The sequence below is a fragment of the Pipistrellus kuhlii genome, unplaced genomic scaffold (assembly GCF_014108245.1).
Source record: "Pipistrellus kuhlii isolate mPipKuh1 unplaced genomic scaffold, mPipKuh1.p scaffold_m20_p_9, whole genome shotgun sequence".
Classification (NCBI taxonomy): Eukaryota; Metazoa; Chordata; class Mammalia; order Chiroptera; family Vespertilionidae; genus Pipistrellus; species Pipistrellus kuhlii.
The window spans coordinates 36883057-36900687 of NW_023425595.1; the positions used below are offsets into that span (position 1 = coordinate 36883057).

The 17631-nt window shown below is 41.8% G+C and overlaps 1 protein-coding gene across 2 annotated transcripts in view; it reads right to left on the reverse strand.

Moving 5' to 3' along the window:
* Positions 1-1330, reverse strand: part of NARS2 (asparaginyl-tRNA synthetase 2, mitochondrial) — a 114067-nt gene extending 112737 nt beyond the window's left edge. For both annotated transcript variants that reach the window (XM_036428308.2, XM_036428307.2), the window contains exon 1: positions 844-1330. In XM_036428308.2, coding sequence (XP_036284201.1) covers positions 844-984 — 141 coding nt within the window. In that variant the 5' untranslated portion in view covers positions 985-1330. The remainder of the gene's footprint in view (positions 1-843) is intronic.
* Between the last annotated feature and the right edge of the window lie 16301 nt (positions 1331-17631).

The window sequence follows — 17631 nt, forward strand, 5'->3', positions numbered from 1 at the left end:
AATAAATTTAAGCCTATGCAAGGACAAGAAAAGTAATTGTATCACTGTATTTCAGCAACCAAATACGCAAACCACCTTGCTTCGCCTGCTCCTATAAGAGGAAATCAAGGTGGAGCGGCTGCAAACATTATTAGCAAGAGAAATAATACCTAACATTTATTGACTAGATCCCTGTTCTTATACCTAGTATCTCACTCAAGGGCTATTACTACCTTCATTTTTATAAGCGGAAACTGAGGTGTAGGCCACCTAAGTGATATGCCTATATAATTAGATTTAAACCTAGGCAGCTTGACTCCAGAGCTCTTTGCAGCTGCTACACTCCACTCTTTTTCCTAACTGATTAAACGTTATATGCAAAACCTCCTTTTAGATACTGGGATGGTACACGTAGAATTAAAGGTAATGGTCGTTGGACAAATATTTACAGTCAGCCGTGCGAGAAGACCAAGACAGGTAAGACGTGCTTTCTAGTCTCAAGGAGCTAGTTCAACACAACCACCACCATACACCTGTGGGTGTTCATTGTAAGGGCAAAAGGAGATGGGGCTCCTTCGTTTTACTTCCCTGTATGATGAACAAGTTTACAGGCAATGCACTGGTACCGTGAGAGCAAAGTTCCCGCGCTTTATAGGAATCACAACAGTTTTTTTGGAAAAGTAATGTTAGCCAACGAAAGGAGGAAAGTGTGAACGCACAGGACTGCCTGTCTACATTTTCTAACTTCCCCTGCGGGTTGTTCTGACCCGACAGTACAAGGCAAACCTAGATGTGGATGTGCCATGTAAGTCACTAAAAAGAAAAAAGAAAAGCACACACATCATCCCCTTCCCATACACCAACCTGAACCGTAACGCGCTCCCCACTCGGGCTCTGGACCCTGAGAGCGTCCCGCACGCTCAGTCTGGCCGGAGGCTTGGGTCTCGGGCAGGGAGCAGAGGAGCAGGAGCGCAGGGCTCGCAGCAGACACCGGGCCCCGAGCATCGCGGGTGGCCAGGCCCTGCCTCCTTGGCACCAGCCGGGATCCTAGCGGGTTCACTCAGACTCTGCCAGCGGGGACCCTCCCGGCTCCGCCGCTCCCCAGGTCCGGGCCGCAGCCCGGCTCTCTCAGGGGCTCCCTTCCCTTTCTGGGGCTGCAGCTCGGTCCCCAAAGAACCTGTCCACTTTGCCTCTCCCCGAAGGGGCGGGGCGGGGGCAACACGGCGGCGCGAGCCCAAAGGAAACCACGTGCCGCCGGCGGCCGAGATGCCCCACGGTCCCGCGGGGTTCCTAAACTGCGCTCCGACCCCCAGCCCAACGCGAGCAACCGCCGCCTCACGTCACTACGCCAACGGCTACGTCATCACGCTACGAGGAGGCTGGGAGAGAGCGTGCGTACGCATGATTCCACTTTACAGAGGAGGCGGGGCAAAGGAAGGGGCGGGGCCAGGAAATGAGATGGGGCGGGGCTAAGGCCTTAAAGCCATAGCGGTTAATAGCTGAAGGAGGGGCGGGGTCTGAGAGTCTTCATTTCTGAAGTTTGCTGGCGATGTTGAGGAACAGTGAGAGGCCAGGAGGGACTGATGAAGGGGGAAAGCGTTCAGGAGACTTAGTTGGTGAGGGCATTAGCCTGCGGTTATCAGTCGTTCCTAAATTCTGAGCACAGATAAAAATAATATTTTCTATGTAAGCTTTAAAAATTATTTTTGAAGATCATAGCTTGTTTTACTTTGTGCTATAAAATTAACAGTATTAAATTACATGTATTCTTAGAAGAAAAAAAAAAAAGACATAACCGCAGCTCAATCCCAGTTGTGTGGGATGGGACATCTAAACAGAGAGGTGCCCTGACAGAGCCTAAGTTTGGGATGTCAGGCATGGCTGAAGAGGGTAGCCCTCTCACAAGTAAGAGAAACTGAAGAGACCTCGAATATCATTGGAGTGAGAAGGCACACAGTGTGAAGATGCTGCAGAGAGACTGCTGGGATGTTCAGCATTGCCTGCCAGACTCTTCAAGTCTCACTCCCCCCCCCCCCCCCCCCAACAGTTATCTGCATTTGTTTAACCTGGAAATATTAGGTCTAGTAATAATTAATGTCGTTTTCTAATACTTTTTAAAATCGAATTTATTTAAACAATACAACAAAATTTAATCAACAATATAGTTGCCGTTGTTTTCTACTACTTGTGCCCAACGCTCAGGAAGCATTTTAATCCCTCTGTTGTAAAATTCTTGTGATTTTGATGCAAAAAATTCGGTCAATGCATTTTTGAGGCATTCTTCATTATTAAATTTTTTTTCCAAGAAGAAAGCTTTGCAAAGAATGAAACAAATGGTAATCGGAAGGGGCAATATCAGGAGAATATGCAGGTTGAGGGAGAACTTCCCATTCCAACTGGTGCAGTTTTTCAGCAGTGATTCTTGCAGTATGTGGTCGTGAGTTATCGTGGTGAAGAATTACGCCCTTCCGATTAATCAGCGCGGGTTCTTTTTCTCTTAAAGCTTGGGCTAACCTTTCCAATTGGGCACTATACACTGCACTTGTAATGGTTTGGTTAGATGGTAAAAGTTCATAATGAAGAATTCCTTTAAAATTCCACCAAACACACAACATTACTTTTTTCGCATGCAAGTCAGGTTTTGGCGTGGGCTGCAGAGCCTCATTTTTGTCCAACCATTGAGGCTGCCTTTTCAAATTAACATACAGCACCCATTTTTCATCTCTGGTAACAATTTGCTCTAAAAACGGCAAACAGTTTTGACGAGAGAGGAGCGAACTGCAAATTGTGACTCTTTGATTACGGTTGTTGTCCGTCAACTCATGAGGAACCCATTTTCCAAACTTTTGGACTTTGCCAAGTGCCCGCAATTGATTGGAAATTGTTTTTTGTGAACAACTTAAAGTTGTCGCAAGCTCTTGTTGGGTAATTTGAGGATTTTGCACCAAAAGAGCTTGAAGAGCTCCTTGATCAAAATTGGACACATGGCCTCGACCACTCTTGTCATCTAACGAAAAATTTCCCTTGCGAAATTTCTCAAACCAACCCTGGCATTTTCTGGCACTAACTGCATCTTGACCAAGAGCACTACAGATGTTTTTTGCAGCCTCACTTGCTTTTCTTCCTAATTGGAACTCGTAAAGCATGCAGTGCCGAATATGCTCTTCATTCGCCATCTTCTTAGCCCTAGTTTTGCAACAAAAACCAAACCAAACACAAACTTTTTCAAGCAAAACTTGTTAATTGCACTTCACACGTTCTGTAGATACCACATGTTTGAAGGTTATGTCAATACAAGTCAACGCCAAGCAAGATTTTAAACGAATGTTTAAAAACGACATTAATTATTACTAGACCCGATAGTGACCCTTTTATATAGTATTAGGCTACCTTTAAAATGTATCCCAAAATATTTTTCCCCTATAACTTAGTGAAAAGGTTTCTAATTAAAAGAAGTAAAGGCTAGTTACTTAAATTTGCCACTACTATTTGGCCCATTTTACAGATAAAGGAACTTAGGCACAGAAAAGTTAAATGACTTGCTCAAAGGTATACATCCTGTAAGTGTGAGATTTAAAACTCCCAAATCCTGGCTTCATGCACTAATCCTGAGCATGCTATCCAGTGTCTCAAAGTGGAAAATAAAATCACAGTCCCTTCTATCAAGGAGCTCATGGTATAGAGATGGAAACTGGTATAATTGCAACATAAAATTAGTACACATAAATGGACCCAAGAGCCGTGGTGATCTAGAGGAAGAAATAAATAAGCTGAGTTTTTGAGGAAGGTCAGAATTTAGCCAATTTGGGAGTAAGAAAGAGTATTTCATGCCAGAAGGTGAACAGAAAAGGGTGCCAGGAGGATAAACAGCCTGAAAAAATTGTGAAATTGTTCTCAAAGTAGATTGGAAAATATTTCCCATAAAAATGCTACAGTTCTTGGGCACTGTTTGAACCTTGAGAAAAGAAATATGGAACTTCCAGTTAAATGCCTTCAGAATTACGTAGCTCTGGGCTTTAAAAAATAATATGCCTTCAATCTATTGGTTACAAAATCTGGGGAATGGGACAATCTGGGGTGCACAGCAATGATGTATTTCCCAGTTCAAATCCCTTTGAATACACCTACCTTGTTCAAGGGATCAAAAGTAGTGATCAGTTGGCTTACTTCCTACCAGAGCATTTGTCTATGTCAAATCATTTGATCTTATTTTCATTTTCAATGCTGGAATGACCCTTCCCTTTTAGATTCATCACCTTTCAGACAATAGTTAGGGTGATCTTTCCAAAATTAATATATCAGCATGTCCATAATAATAATGGCTAGTGCTATAAACTGCTATATGCCAAGAGTTCTTCACATGTTAACTTAAACTTTACAATAACCCTCTGAAGCAGAGTTAGCATCCACACCCCCAGTTTCCAAAGGAGAAACTGAAGCTCAGAGAGGTTTCAATAGCTTGTACTGTTGTACTGGAAGCCTGGCACCAGAGTATTTTCTTATCCACTGTTACTGTGGTGGTTAAACCAGCTCCCGTTGCTCCCTCTACCACACAAAGAGAACCTGCCTTCGTTAGCATGCCCACCAGGCTTTCTAAGATCCAGGAAGTTCCTTGAGGTGTCCTTGTTGTGAGGTACAGATGTGAGACATCCTTATTGTTTAAAATACATATTAAAAATACATATTTATATATACATATAGATGTATACATATATATGGATTTCAGAGAGAGACACATCAATGGTGAGAGAGAATTATTGATTGGCTGCCTCCTGCACACCCCTACACTGAGGATTGAGCCCAAAACCTGGGCATATGACCTGACCGGGAATTGAACCACAACCTCCTGGTTCTTAGGTAGACACTCAACCACTACACCATACAGGCAGGGCCTGATCGTTACCTTTTGATACTGCAGGTCTGTGGAATGAACACTTTCAGCATTACTGGCTAGCTTTGGGGGAAGGTTTTAATCTGGCTCGGCATAACAGGTTTCAGCTTAACTTGCTAAAACTCAGTGCTTCAAAAAGGTATCCTTTAGCTCTGATATCCCATGTGGTCATGTATTTTCATTACACTTGAATTTACTCAATTTATTAGTGTTGGATAAGAAAGAGTATCTCAGTGTTTTTAGAGATTCTGTATTTTTTAATCCTCCCCCCCCCTCAAAATTCCATCTCATCCATAACCCCCATCATTTATGGAATATAATGAACAACATAAACTGATGAACAAAAACAGATCCAGAGACAGAAACATTTATCAGACCATCAAACCTCAGAGGGAAGGCAGAGGAGGGTGGGGGTACGGGGGAGAGATCAACCAAAGGATTTGTATGCATATACAGTAAACCTAACCAATGGACACAGACAACAGGGGGGTAAGGGCATGAGTGGAGGGGATTAGGGGGTAATGCGGGAATAAGGACACATATGTAACACCTTAATCAATCAATCAATCAATAAAAAGATGATGCTCTAACCAACTGAGCTACCCAGTCAGGGCTCCTGAGCATCTTTCAGTATTTGTTTTCACTGGGTTTTCTTCTTGGGTAAGTTGATTAAATCTTTTGCCCATTTTTCTACTGAGTAGTCATTTTCTAATTGATTTTCTTTTTAATCAATTAATCTTTTTAATACAAGTTCTGACGTTTATATTTTAGATAGGAGCTCTTCTCAGTTATAAGCATTGCAGATATCTTGACCTACTCTGTTGGTTGCCTTTACATTGGTTTATGGTGAGAAAATGGCTGAATGGTAGCAAACCTTGATATTATTTTGTCCTTTGCTTTAGAAATGATGTTCCATTCTTGAAGAAAATTAAGACACTAAAATTTACCCTTTTGATTTTTTTTCCAGCAATGTAAGACCAGCATTTTTGTCATTTCTCCAGCCACTCTTCTTTACAAATGGAATTTTCCCCATTTAAATGGTTATTTTCTTATTTATTTATTTATTTATTTGTTTATTTTGAGTTGCAGCATTAATGGCCTCCTGTACAATGTCTGCTGATCTCCAGGGAGAAGAACTTCACTGCGCTAGTATGCTGCTTGAGGCTGATTACAAATATTTCTTGTGTATAATTAACCTCTTTAATTTCACACCAGAACACAAGATAACTCATATATTATTTATTTTTTCTTTGGGATCTCATAGTGCTTCAAAGATTGAGGTTAGCTTTTCAAAATTCCTTTAATGGACATGCTGCTTCATAAGAGCACTCCGTCCAATCTGCGAAAGCCTTTTTACAGCCTGCAGTACATTTCCACCTACATTTTGCAACATTTTCCATTGATGAGGTGAGACTGAAAAGAATACACAATTTTCCCTCCAAAGTTTCCGAAATGTTACACATAAAGAAGAAACACTTCCAAAATAGTAAAACTCCACAAATGTTCAGCTATATTTTCCAGGGTGGAGTGATTTATCACAGAGTTTTAGTTTACAACTGAAAATAAAAAGCAGACTGGCTTTTGGTAAGAGTTATTATTGTTTGAAAATTCTCAGCAGCTGTGTGCCCCTTGTTGCCTGCACCTTGGGCCGACCACACCCACTGGCCTCCCTTGATATTCCACTGCCTTTAAACATGGCGTTGTCTATAGACGTTTCGCAGATACTTTTAAGAAAGTTCCCTGCAATTCCTGAGGATTACTACTCCCCACCCCCAAGTAGATGGTTAAATAGGTACATAATATTATAATTAATGAGAGACCTTTCTGGAAAAGTATAACCTCTGATTTAAAATATACACATTACAATGGGAGAAAATTTTGTCCTTATGGCAAAGAATTTGGAAGACAGCATTTCCAGTAATCCATCTGACCATCATTGCTCAAACAATGATGTAAGCACTTAGGCACAAAAAGGAGAGGATTTATCATTTAATAAAAGACACTAGATCAAAGAGGAGGGGGCAAGGCCTCAGGCAGAGAGAGGAGTTGGGAGGTTGCTGCAGTAATCCAGAAGAGAAACCAGTCTTACAGTTCTTACAGTGGTTGGCACAGGGTTGTAGTTGTAAGAAGTGCTCCGGCCAAAACCGGTTTGGCTCAGTGGATAGAGCGTAGGCCTGTGGACTCAAGAGTCCCGGGATCAATTCCGGTCAAGGGCATGTACTTTGGTTGTGGGCACATCCCCAGTGCGGGGTGTGCAGGAGGTAGCTGATTGATGTTTCTCTTTCATCGATGTTTCTAACTCTCTATCTCTCTTCCTTCCTCTCTGTAAAAAAATCAATAATAATATATATATATATATATATATATATATATATATATATATATATATATTTTAAAAGAAGTGCTCCAATTCTAGATGTATTTTAAAATAGAGCCAACAGGATTTCCTGAAGTATTTATATGTGGGGTATGAAAAATATGTTAAGGATGACACCATTAATATTGAGCTGAGCAACGGAATCATGAAGTTGTAATTTACCAAGATGAAGACTGGGGGAGAGGTAGGTTTTTATTGGGGGCGGACATTGGCAAGATTAGAGCTTGCTTTTAGATATGTTAAGTCTGATATATCTTTAGTTATTCAAGTGGAAAATGTTAGCAGGCCATTGGACATATGAGTCTGGAATTCAGGGAGTCAGTTTAGGTTGGAGATAACTTTAGGAGTAATTGGCATATAGGTGGTATCTAAAGTCATTATAAAAGATGACATCTCAAATGCAGCCAGTGTAGGTAAAAAAAATAAAAAAATAAAAAAATAAAGAAGGTTCAAGCACCGAGCACTGGGCAGCCAATATTGAGAGGTTGGGAGGATGACAAAGAACCGGCAAAGGAAGTGAGGAGAGGCCCACGAAGGAGGAGGAAAGTCAGGGGAGGGTAGCATCCCTGAAGCCAAGTAAAGAGCATTTTCAGGAGGCGGCAGTGAGTAGCCACATAGAAAGCCACAGACAGGTGAGTCAGATGAGAAGTGGTAACGATCTTCGGATTTAGAAATAGAGTGTTTAGTGACTCTGACAAGCTGTTTTAGTGGACTGGAGGTGGCAAAAGCCTGATTGGAGTTATCCACGAGCTAGGGCTCCTTGGAGAAATGATCAATTCCAGGTCTGAGGCAGGAAACGTGCAAAGTGAAACAGCTTGTTGTGCCAAAAAGTGAGGAAGTTATCAAATACTCTCGAGGTCTTGTCTAAAGAATTCAGAAAACAACTTTAAGGGGGTCCCAATGTTGGGAATCTTTGTGCACCAAAAATAATACCTGCAATTTTGGGAAACACATTAAATCTATAAACCTCCCAGAAGACATCAGTGCTGTATACTAAAAAACAAATCTCCCAAATCTTCAAAAAGCCCTATTGCCCACCTCTGGTGACATTGAGAACACCAATTCATTATTCTGAAAAGTGGTAAATCATAAGAAACAAATACTTGTCCTGCCTTTCCTGACTGTGTTTTAAGGTAACATGGGAAAAGTTATAGTATACTGAAGAATTCCAACTAAACAATGCAAAGGGAATTATAGAATTAGAAAAAAAAAATCACCATTTTATAACCTCTATTAAACATCTATCAATGGATGATAAAACAATTAGGAGAAATATTGACAGGAAACTTTATAGAGTGGATCAGGCCCTGCCTATGTGGCTCAGTGGTTGAGTGATGACCTCTGAATCAGGGAGTCATAGTTGATTCCTGGTCAGGGCATATGCCTGGGTTGTGGGCTCCATCCCCAGTGGGGGGCATGCAGGAAGCTCTCATCATTGATGTTTCTATTCTGTCTCTCCCTCTCCCTTCCTCTCTGAAACTGATAAATATATAAATGGGTTAGGCTGACACCTCTGAAATTACTGATTAATTCTAACATCGTTGCGTGTGACAATGAGACATTAATTATGTGCCTCCTGATGTGATACAGTAGGAAATGCTTAGCACACTGAGAATGTGAAGCATTATTGCAAATATAAATAAACAAATAAGTAAAACTTACATTTGATTGTCTTTAGGTCAGGGGTTTCTGTAAAAGGCCAGATAGCAAATATTGTAGAATTTATGGGCCACATATGGTCTCTATCACATATTCTTTTACTTGTTTGTTTGTTTTTACAACCTTTTAAACATATAAATAACCACTCTTAGCTTTTAGGAATTACATAAATGGCCTGTTTGTCATAGTTTGCCAAACCTAGCACTAGATCAAATGCTAGTTTACAGAAAATATGGGCATGAGAGGAAAAACTAAATAATACCATGAGAAAGAAACAAATCTAATCCAGAACTTAGGAAATTTTATAGGACAAATGAATCAGTTTCTTCAATATTAAAAGCATTTAAAAGGGAGAGGAGACATTATAGATTATACTTATTTTGATTAAAGTTATTTTGAAAGTAATATAGATTAACAAGAACAGTTCAAAAAACTCCCATAACCTTTACTTGGATTCACTAATTGTTACTATTTTACCATATTTATTTTTTTTAAATCTCTCTTTCCATATGTATGTGGATTATACATATGTATTATATACATTATACATATGTACATATTGTATTTGTGTAATTTTTTCCTGAGCCATTTGAGAATTTTAGACATCATGCTCCTTTCCTCCCAAATACTACATTGTATATTTCTTAAAAATAAGGATATTCTTTTATTTTGTTATTTTTAAAAATATATATTTTATTGATTTTTTTACAGAGAGGAAGGGAGAGAGATAGAGAGCTAGAAACGTCGATGAGAGAGAAACATTGACCAGCTGCCTCTTGCACAACCCCCACCGGGGATGTGCCCGCAACCAAGGTACATGCCCTTGACCAGAATAGAACCCGGGACCCTTCAGTCCTCAGACCAACGCTCTACCACTGAGCCAAACCGGTTTTGGCAGGATATTCTTTTATATAACCACTAGAGGCACTTGAGGGGGGGTCCCTCAGCCTGGCCTGCCTCTCACAGTCCAGGAGCCCTCAGAGGATGTCCAACTGATGGCTTAGGTGTGGGCCTAAGCAGGCAGTCAGACATCCTTAGCACTGCTGTGGAGGCAGTGCTCGCCAGCTGTGAGCCCAGCTTCTGGGCTTCTGGCTGAGCAGTGCTTCCCCTGTGGGAGCGCACTGTCTATCAGGGGGCAGCTCTGCCCCCTGGTGGTCAGTGCATGTCATAGTGACTGGTTCTGCCATTTGGTCGATTTGCATATTAGCCTTTTATTATATAGGATAACATAATGATAAAATTCAGAAACTTTAAGATGAACTAATACTACTTTATAAGACACAGTCCATTTTTTGGGTTACACAATTTTCCCCAATAATGTCATTTATATCAATTTTCCCCTCGACCCTGGATCCAAGCCCAGATTACACATTGCATCTAGTTGTCATGTTCTTTCTCCCCCTCAAATTAGCCTGAGTTTTTCTGTTGCTTATAACCAAAAAAAAATCTTAATGATTCAGTTTCTTCATATTGTTTTTAACCAAAGAACCTTTATAATACAGTGAGTTACATCGTTTCACTCTAATTAATTCTTCTAGGTATTAAAATTCTTGTTTTACAGATGAGTATTAGCGGGTTCAGAGAAGTTAAGAAACTTACTCATGATGTCACAGTAAGTTCTAGTGCCAGGGTTTAAATTCAAATATTTTTTACTCCCAAGCTTCTGCTTTTTTCCATTTCAGGCCTAGTATTGAATAGATAGTGGTAACCACAATTCCTGAATTCAAGAATCTTATAGGCTAGTGTGGGTAAGAGATAGATAGCAAATAACTACAATAAATGTAATTTATGGCAGTAAATTCCACCATAGAAGTACGGACAAGGTATGGATAGAACATAGTCAATGAACTTATTTCAAATATGGCAAGAAATATGGATAAAGTTTCAGTAGCAATAGAAGAAAATAAAATCAATTTTCTAGCTTGATACCATCTGGGTGGTCATAGATTGTCTATTGTCCCAAGCGTGATTAACATCAATGCTGATCAGCTCACCTCCAACATATGCTCAGGAAGTTCCCTGTTTAGTTGGCTAACATAGTAAACTTTGACATCTGCTAGTACACTATTACCTTCTGAATGTTAGGGACCCGAGTAGTTCCTACATCATTTCAATTCTCACCTGGCCATTTTGATTAATGTTGACATTACCCAGTTCTGACATTTAGCTGTGACATACTGCAAAGATCCTAATCTGTAAGCTTGCTTAAAAATCTGCTGTTTAGATAGTTTTAAAATATTGACATTATAAAAGGAGTTCCGAAGGTAAAAGCGTCTGATCCCTCCAGGAAATCTAGAGCCCTTTCCCTTCTCTTTTTGTAAAAAGTCAAATGAAAAGTAAGCATCAGGCGGGAAGAAAACCAGAGCTTCGAAATCAGAGCAAATAGCACCTCCCATTTCATGGTTTCGGTTCAGAACCTGGTGACACAGAGAAAACAGGCAGAAGTCAGGAGCTCAGATGGCTTCCAGGGAACTGAGGCTTGGAACAATGATGAGTATTTTCAAAGTAACCGGAAGGTATTAGCAAATCAATGGACCCTTATGCTGGGTCAGGAGGCTGAGCATTTGCTGGGGACTCCCAGAAGGACCTGGGCAGTTCATGAAGGTGAGGAAGAACTAGATAAGCATGCACTGATAAGATTATTTAATTTACATCTAGTAGATATGTTTTCTTTTACTACTCAACTCTCATGTTAAATTGTGCAAAAGTAACTTGCATAAGTTGGTACTCAAGTAATGTTCAATTGGCAAGCTGAAAGTGGGTAACAAGACTATTATTGTACACAGAAAGATGCATGTTATTGGTGGTTTGTGGGATGTAGTCTCACTTCTCTCAGCCTAAATTATCCTAAATAGGGACACCTGGTGACCTGCACCAGCAGACTAAAGCCCTGGCATAAGGTTGATGATTTATTAAATGCTTACTGAAGAGTTGTTGTAGACTAGATCTTGTCTAAGGTGCCTAATTTTGACAGGATCCCTCCAAATTCAATGCAAAAAAATTTGGCACATCTTCCTTTTTTAAAGTAACAATGAATTAACTGTGGGGTGATCTAGTATAGTGCCTGACAACTTACTGTATGAAATTCCTTGCATAGAATAATGATGTTGGTGCAATGATAACAGCAAACACCATTTATTGTGCATGTGGTAGGTGACAGTTCCTGTGTAAGATAGCCCACACTTTTTATATCACTTAAAACTTACTCAGGAAACAAGACTAGGGTGCCCATTATGACCAATTTCATTCAGCATAGTATTAGAAGTCCTAGCCACAGCAATCAAACAAGACTATATATATGGTATCTAAAAGGAAAGGAAGAAATAACACTCCCATTATTTGCAGATGTCATGATACTGTATATAGAAAATCCTAAAAACTCCACCAATTATTTATTAGAATAAATAGTTTCAGTAAAGTTGCAGGATACAGAATCAATATACAAAAATCTGTTGCATTTATATCCTAGCTAATAAGAGAGTAATATGCAAATTCACTATCACTCCAACACACAAGATGGCTGTCCTATGTGGACACAAATGGCCATGACAAGATGGCCAGCAGTGGAGGGCAGTTGGGAGGGACCAGGTCACATTGGTGACCAGAAATGCAAGGGAGGGAAGATGGGGGAAAACAGGCTCTCAGGGGAGTAGTTAGACATCAATTAGGCTGCCATTGGAGTGGTGATCAGGCTGGCAGGCAGAAACAGTTAGGGGCAATCAGGAAGGCAGGCAGGTGAGCGGTTGGGAGCCAGCAGTCCTGGATTGTGAGAGGGACATCCCTCGAGGGGTCCCATATTGGAGAGGTTGCAGGCTGGGCTGAGGGACACCACCCCCACCCCCTGTGCACTGGGCTTCTAGTACATCAATAATGAATGATCAGGAGAAGAAATTATTATAAGAAAACAACCCCATTTACAATTATATAAAAAAGTATAAAATAGCCAGGCAGGAATAAATTTCACCAAAAAAGGTGAAAAACCTGTACTCTGAAACATTGAAAAAAGAAATTGAACAAGATACAAAAGATGGAAGAATATACTTTGCTCATGGATTGGAAGGATCAGTCTTGTTAAAATGTGCTTACTACCTAAAGCTATATATAGAATGCATGTGATCCTAATATAAATACCAATGGCATTCTTCTCAGAATCAGAACAACTAATCTTAACATTACTATGAAACTGTCATTCATCCCCAGGTGTTTGACTCTAGAATTCATGTTTCCACCTCGCGACAGAGCACGTTCTTCCTCATTACCTGTGTCAGGTGTGCTTTCTGATTACAGTATCAAGACTGTGTGAACAGGAGCTCTGAAGGGGATACCAGGTGCTGGGCAGTGGGGGTGGGCATGGCCTAGGGAGGCTATAAGGGAAAAGCCCAATTTCAGATCCCAAAGACTCACATGTGATACACACATAGTGTCCCTATCACACCCCCATTCCACATGCACAGATGAAAGCTGGTTTCTGAGACACTGAGATAGCTCTGGCCTTGCCTAGAAATTTCCTCTCTGAATTGTGTGAAGGTGTGCCTGTCCTCTCGTTTTACTTCCCCCAAAGCCAACACTCACTGAGCGCCCCTTCTGGGCAGCTACACAGCTGGCAATGGAGACACCTGCCTCAGTTAATTCTCTCGGGCAAAGTGGTTGAAAGCATGGATGTTAGAGTCCAATTAACTTCAAATCCTGACACAGCTACTTACTAGCCGTGTGATCCTGGACAAGTTACTGAAAATTCTCCTGTTCTCCAAATTCTTTAACTGTGAAAAAAAAAAAAAAATGACTGAGTCAGAGCAGGATAATGATGGCATACATTTTCAAAAATATTTTAAACAGTGTAACTGAGTTGTAATTGACATACTGCACATATTTAAAGTGTACAATTTGACAAGTTTTGACATAGCTATACGCCCATGAAACCTTCACCACAGTCAAGAGAGTGAACCTGTCCATCATCCCTAAAAGTTTCCTTGTGACCTTTTATAATCAGTTCCTCTTTTGTATCCTTCATCCTCACCCCCCAAACCCCATCAGCCTGTTCACAACCAAATAGCCACTGATTTGAAAAGCGAAGATGTTTTGATAATTGATCCCCTTATCACTTTGTGATACCCCTTTTGGTCCCTGGTAATTTTCCTTGCTTTGAAATCTGTTTTGTCTGAAGGTATTGTAGCTACCCCAGTTTTCTGTTGATGAGTATCAGCATGGTAAGTCTTTTTCCATACCTTCATTTTCAACGTGTCTTTATATTTAAAATTAGAGGCCCTAAGAATGAAATTCATGCACGGAGGGGGTCTGTGTCCCTCAGCCCAGCCTGCATGCTCTCCAATCTGGGACCCCTCTCACAATCCAGGACTGCTTTGCTCCCAACTGCTCGCCTGCCTGCCAGCCTGATCACCCTCTAACTGCTCTCCTGCCAGCCTGATTGCCCCTAACTGCCCTCCCCTGCTGGCCCAGTCACCCCTAACTTCCCTCCCTGCCAGCTTGGTTACCCCTACCTGCCCTCCCCTACCATCCCGATTGCCCCTCACTGCCCTCCCCTGCTGCCTGGTACCCCCAACTACCCTCCCCTGCAGGTCTGATTCCTCACAACAGCTCTCCCTTACAGGCCTGGTTCCCCCCAACTGCCCTCCCCTGCATGCCTGGTCACCCCTAACTGCCCTCCCTTGCAGGCCTGATCGCCCCTGACTGTCCTCCCCTGCAGGTCTGTTCACCACTAACTTCCCTCTCCTGCAGGCCTGATTGTCCTCAACTGCCCTCCTTTGCAGGCATGGTCACCCCTAACTGACCTTTCTTTCAGGCCTAGTCCTTGCCAATTGCCCTCCCCAGCTGGGTTGGCCTGATTGCCCACAACTGCCCTCCCATGCTGGCCCTCTTGTGGTAGCCATCTTGTATCCACATGGGGGCACCCATCTTGTGTGTTGGAGTGGTGGTCAATTTGCATATTATTCTTTTATTAGATAGGATGAGTTTCTTGAAGACATATCTGTGGGACTTGTGTTTGTTTCTTAAACATACCTTCTGACAGTTTGTCTTTTATTTGATGCATTTGGAACATTAAAATTTAAAGTGATTATTGTTATAGCTTTACTATCCATTATTGTTATAGGTCTACTATCCATTTTATTTGTAACTATTTTCTACTTGTTTCTTTTGTTCTTTGTCTTCCACTCTTATGTCATAGCAGTCAATCATTTCACTTAACTTTAAGCTGTAATCACTGAATACATTGGTATTATTGTTTTGAATAAATTGTTATCTGTTAAATCAATTGAGTATAAGAAATATTTAAAAAAATGTTTTATCTTTATTTATTCCTTCTATAATGCTCTTCCTTTATGTTGATCTGAGTTTCTAACCTGTACCATTTCCTTCTCTCTGTAGAACTTTTAACATTCCTGCACAAAGATCTACCAGTAACAATATTTTGAATATTATGAATATTTTGAATATTATGTTATGAGCCTTGTATCTTACTCCAATTCTAGGGAGAGGCAAAAAAAAAAAAAAAAAAAAAAAAAAAAAAAAAAAAAAAATCAAAAGCAAGCATTTGACCAGGTTGGGTTCAGGCCACCCGTTCTGGCCAACCTCCTGTGGCCTGTGGTTTCAGTGCTCACTTTTCAAGGACTTTCTCAGGCTTAGCAAAATTCTGTTCTGCATGTGTGCTGCCCAATGGCCAGTCTGGGCCACGGTTTATTTCTCAATTTAGTTCTCAAGTCCCCGTAGACTGCCTAGGGCCAGCTCTGTGTGTGTGCAGCTTGGAGCGGATTTAGGGCTTCTCAGATACTTATGGGTCCACTGTCCTAAGCTCCTTCCACTCCACAGTCCCCCTGGTATTTCCTGGTTCCCCGAGGCTCCCTGTTTGGGGTTCACCCAGAAACCTGAGGCTTTATTTACCCCTTTCTGACGTGCACTTTTTCTAACTACTGTAACTGTATTTGGGGCTGTGTGGTGGGAGGACAGAAAAAAAAAAAAAGTAGCAAACAATTCATTTACTCACATGAGACCATCACTCCTCTGATTAGAGAGGCTATCCCTCCTCCTTTAGAGTCCTGGGTGTCTCAGGGCAGAGCTGTCACTCTCTAGACACCCCTTTCTTATTCATCGAGCCTGAAATAGAGGCTTTCTCCTAGAGTTCTGTCTGTGCTGAAGCCCACATCGGGGGTTTTGCCTGGCTTGGGTCAAGGCTGGGGGATCCGGTAGTGGTAGGTTGATGGGAGGGGGAGGAAAGGTAAGCTCCTTGCTAATTCAGAGCCACTCAGTGTTCTGGCCTCCCCCTGCCCTGCCCCAAACCTGCCTGCTGCTATTTCCATCTTAGCTGGAGCCAGAACCTGAATGTTCTTCTTTAAAGAAGAATTCCACTTAAAGGCATAATAGACTTAGCATGTTTGTACTGTTTTCACACCACCAGAAAGAGGACAACCACACATGATGTGCATCCTGAGGAGATGCAATGGAGAGTACACATGAATTAGTCTCGCTTGAGACAATGGAGCCTGCATTTCACTAAGCCTTTAGAGCTACATGCCGGCTAAGAGTGAATGACACTGCAATGAGCCATCGTCCCAATCCAGGTCACGAGACCTTCTATAGTACAAACGGCTTGGCATCACCAACAAAGAAATGGCACAAAGGAGAAGGTGAAACTATTACAGATGAAGGGGCTTCAGAGACATAAGTAAAAGGGCATGAATCTTATGGGATTCTGGAGAAGATTCAAGGAGATTATAATGAATGTAGAGTGCTAAGCACAGTGCCTGGAAAATGGTAAATGAATGCTATTACTGCCTCTTGTCACGGGAGATGACAGCCTCTCTCTCAGGGCTGTTCAAGGATCAAAGGATTCATCTATAATACCTTGCCCTTTCCTCCTGCACCTGGGCAGGAAGGCGGGACGCTGGCAATATCCAGTGCAGTGTGTACGGCTGGCCAGTAGGTGGCAGCTCAGGCCAGTCTGTCTTAGACCCTGGCACCAAGAGAAAACTAGTGTTGTTTTGCTGGGAGAAACAGGGTCCTGTCTCAACACTAATGTTCCCTTTCTCTTCCTAGATATAATTAGGGTTTTAGTGTCAGTTTTCTCAGGATTCATTATTTGCTGGGTATTCAGTAGACCCAGTTAAACCACAGTCTAGACTCTGCTTCTTGTCCCAGTGCCTCCTGTTCCATCCTGAATCACGTGTGTGCAGGCCCACCCTGGTTCACGCTGGGGTAATTTACACATACACACCACCCACACCTGAGATAGCCTTCAGGAAAAGTTTGTCGAGTGAGCAAAGAAGTAAATGCATTCTGGACATTCAAGTACATATTGTTCTTTCCCAGCAGACTCTAGGACAGGCTATGTGCATTTCCTTTCTGTCTCTCAAACAGGTGGTCCGGGAAGTGATTAACGGCACTTGCCCTGGAACTGGATTGCTTAGGTTCAGACCTGTTTTGCTACTTCTTAGCTGCATGCCCTTGGACAAGTGCCTCCGTCTCTGCAACTCCAGAATGAGGATAACAACGGCACCTCCCCTGTTCTACTAGAGTGAAGACTAAAGGAGCAGATGCGTTTACACTGCTAAGAAGAGCGCCTGGCACATAGTGCCTATCAGTTGTCATTGGGACCCTGCCTGGCTCGGAGGCAGAGTTAATGCCCTTGCAGAAATGCATTCAAGGAAGATCTCTAAAGAGCCTAGTGTGTCTGTCTGGCACAGAGGATGGCTCTCAAGAAACAACAGCCTCC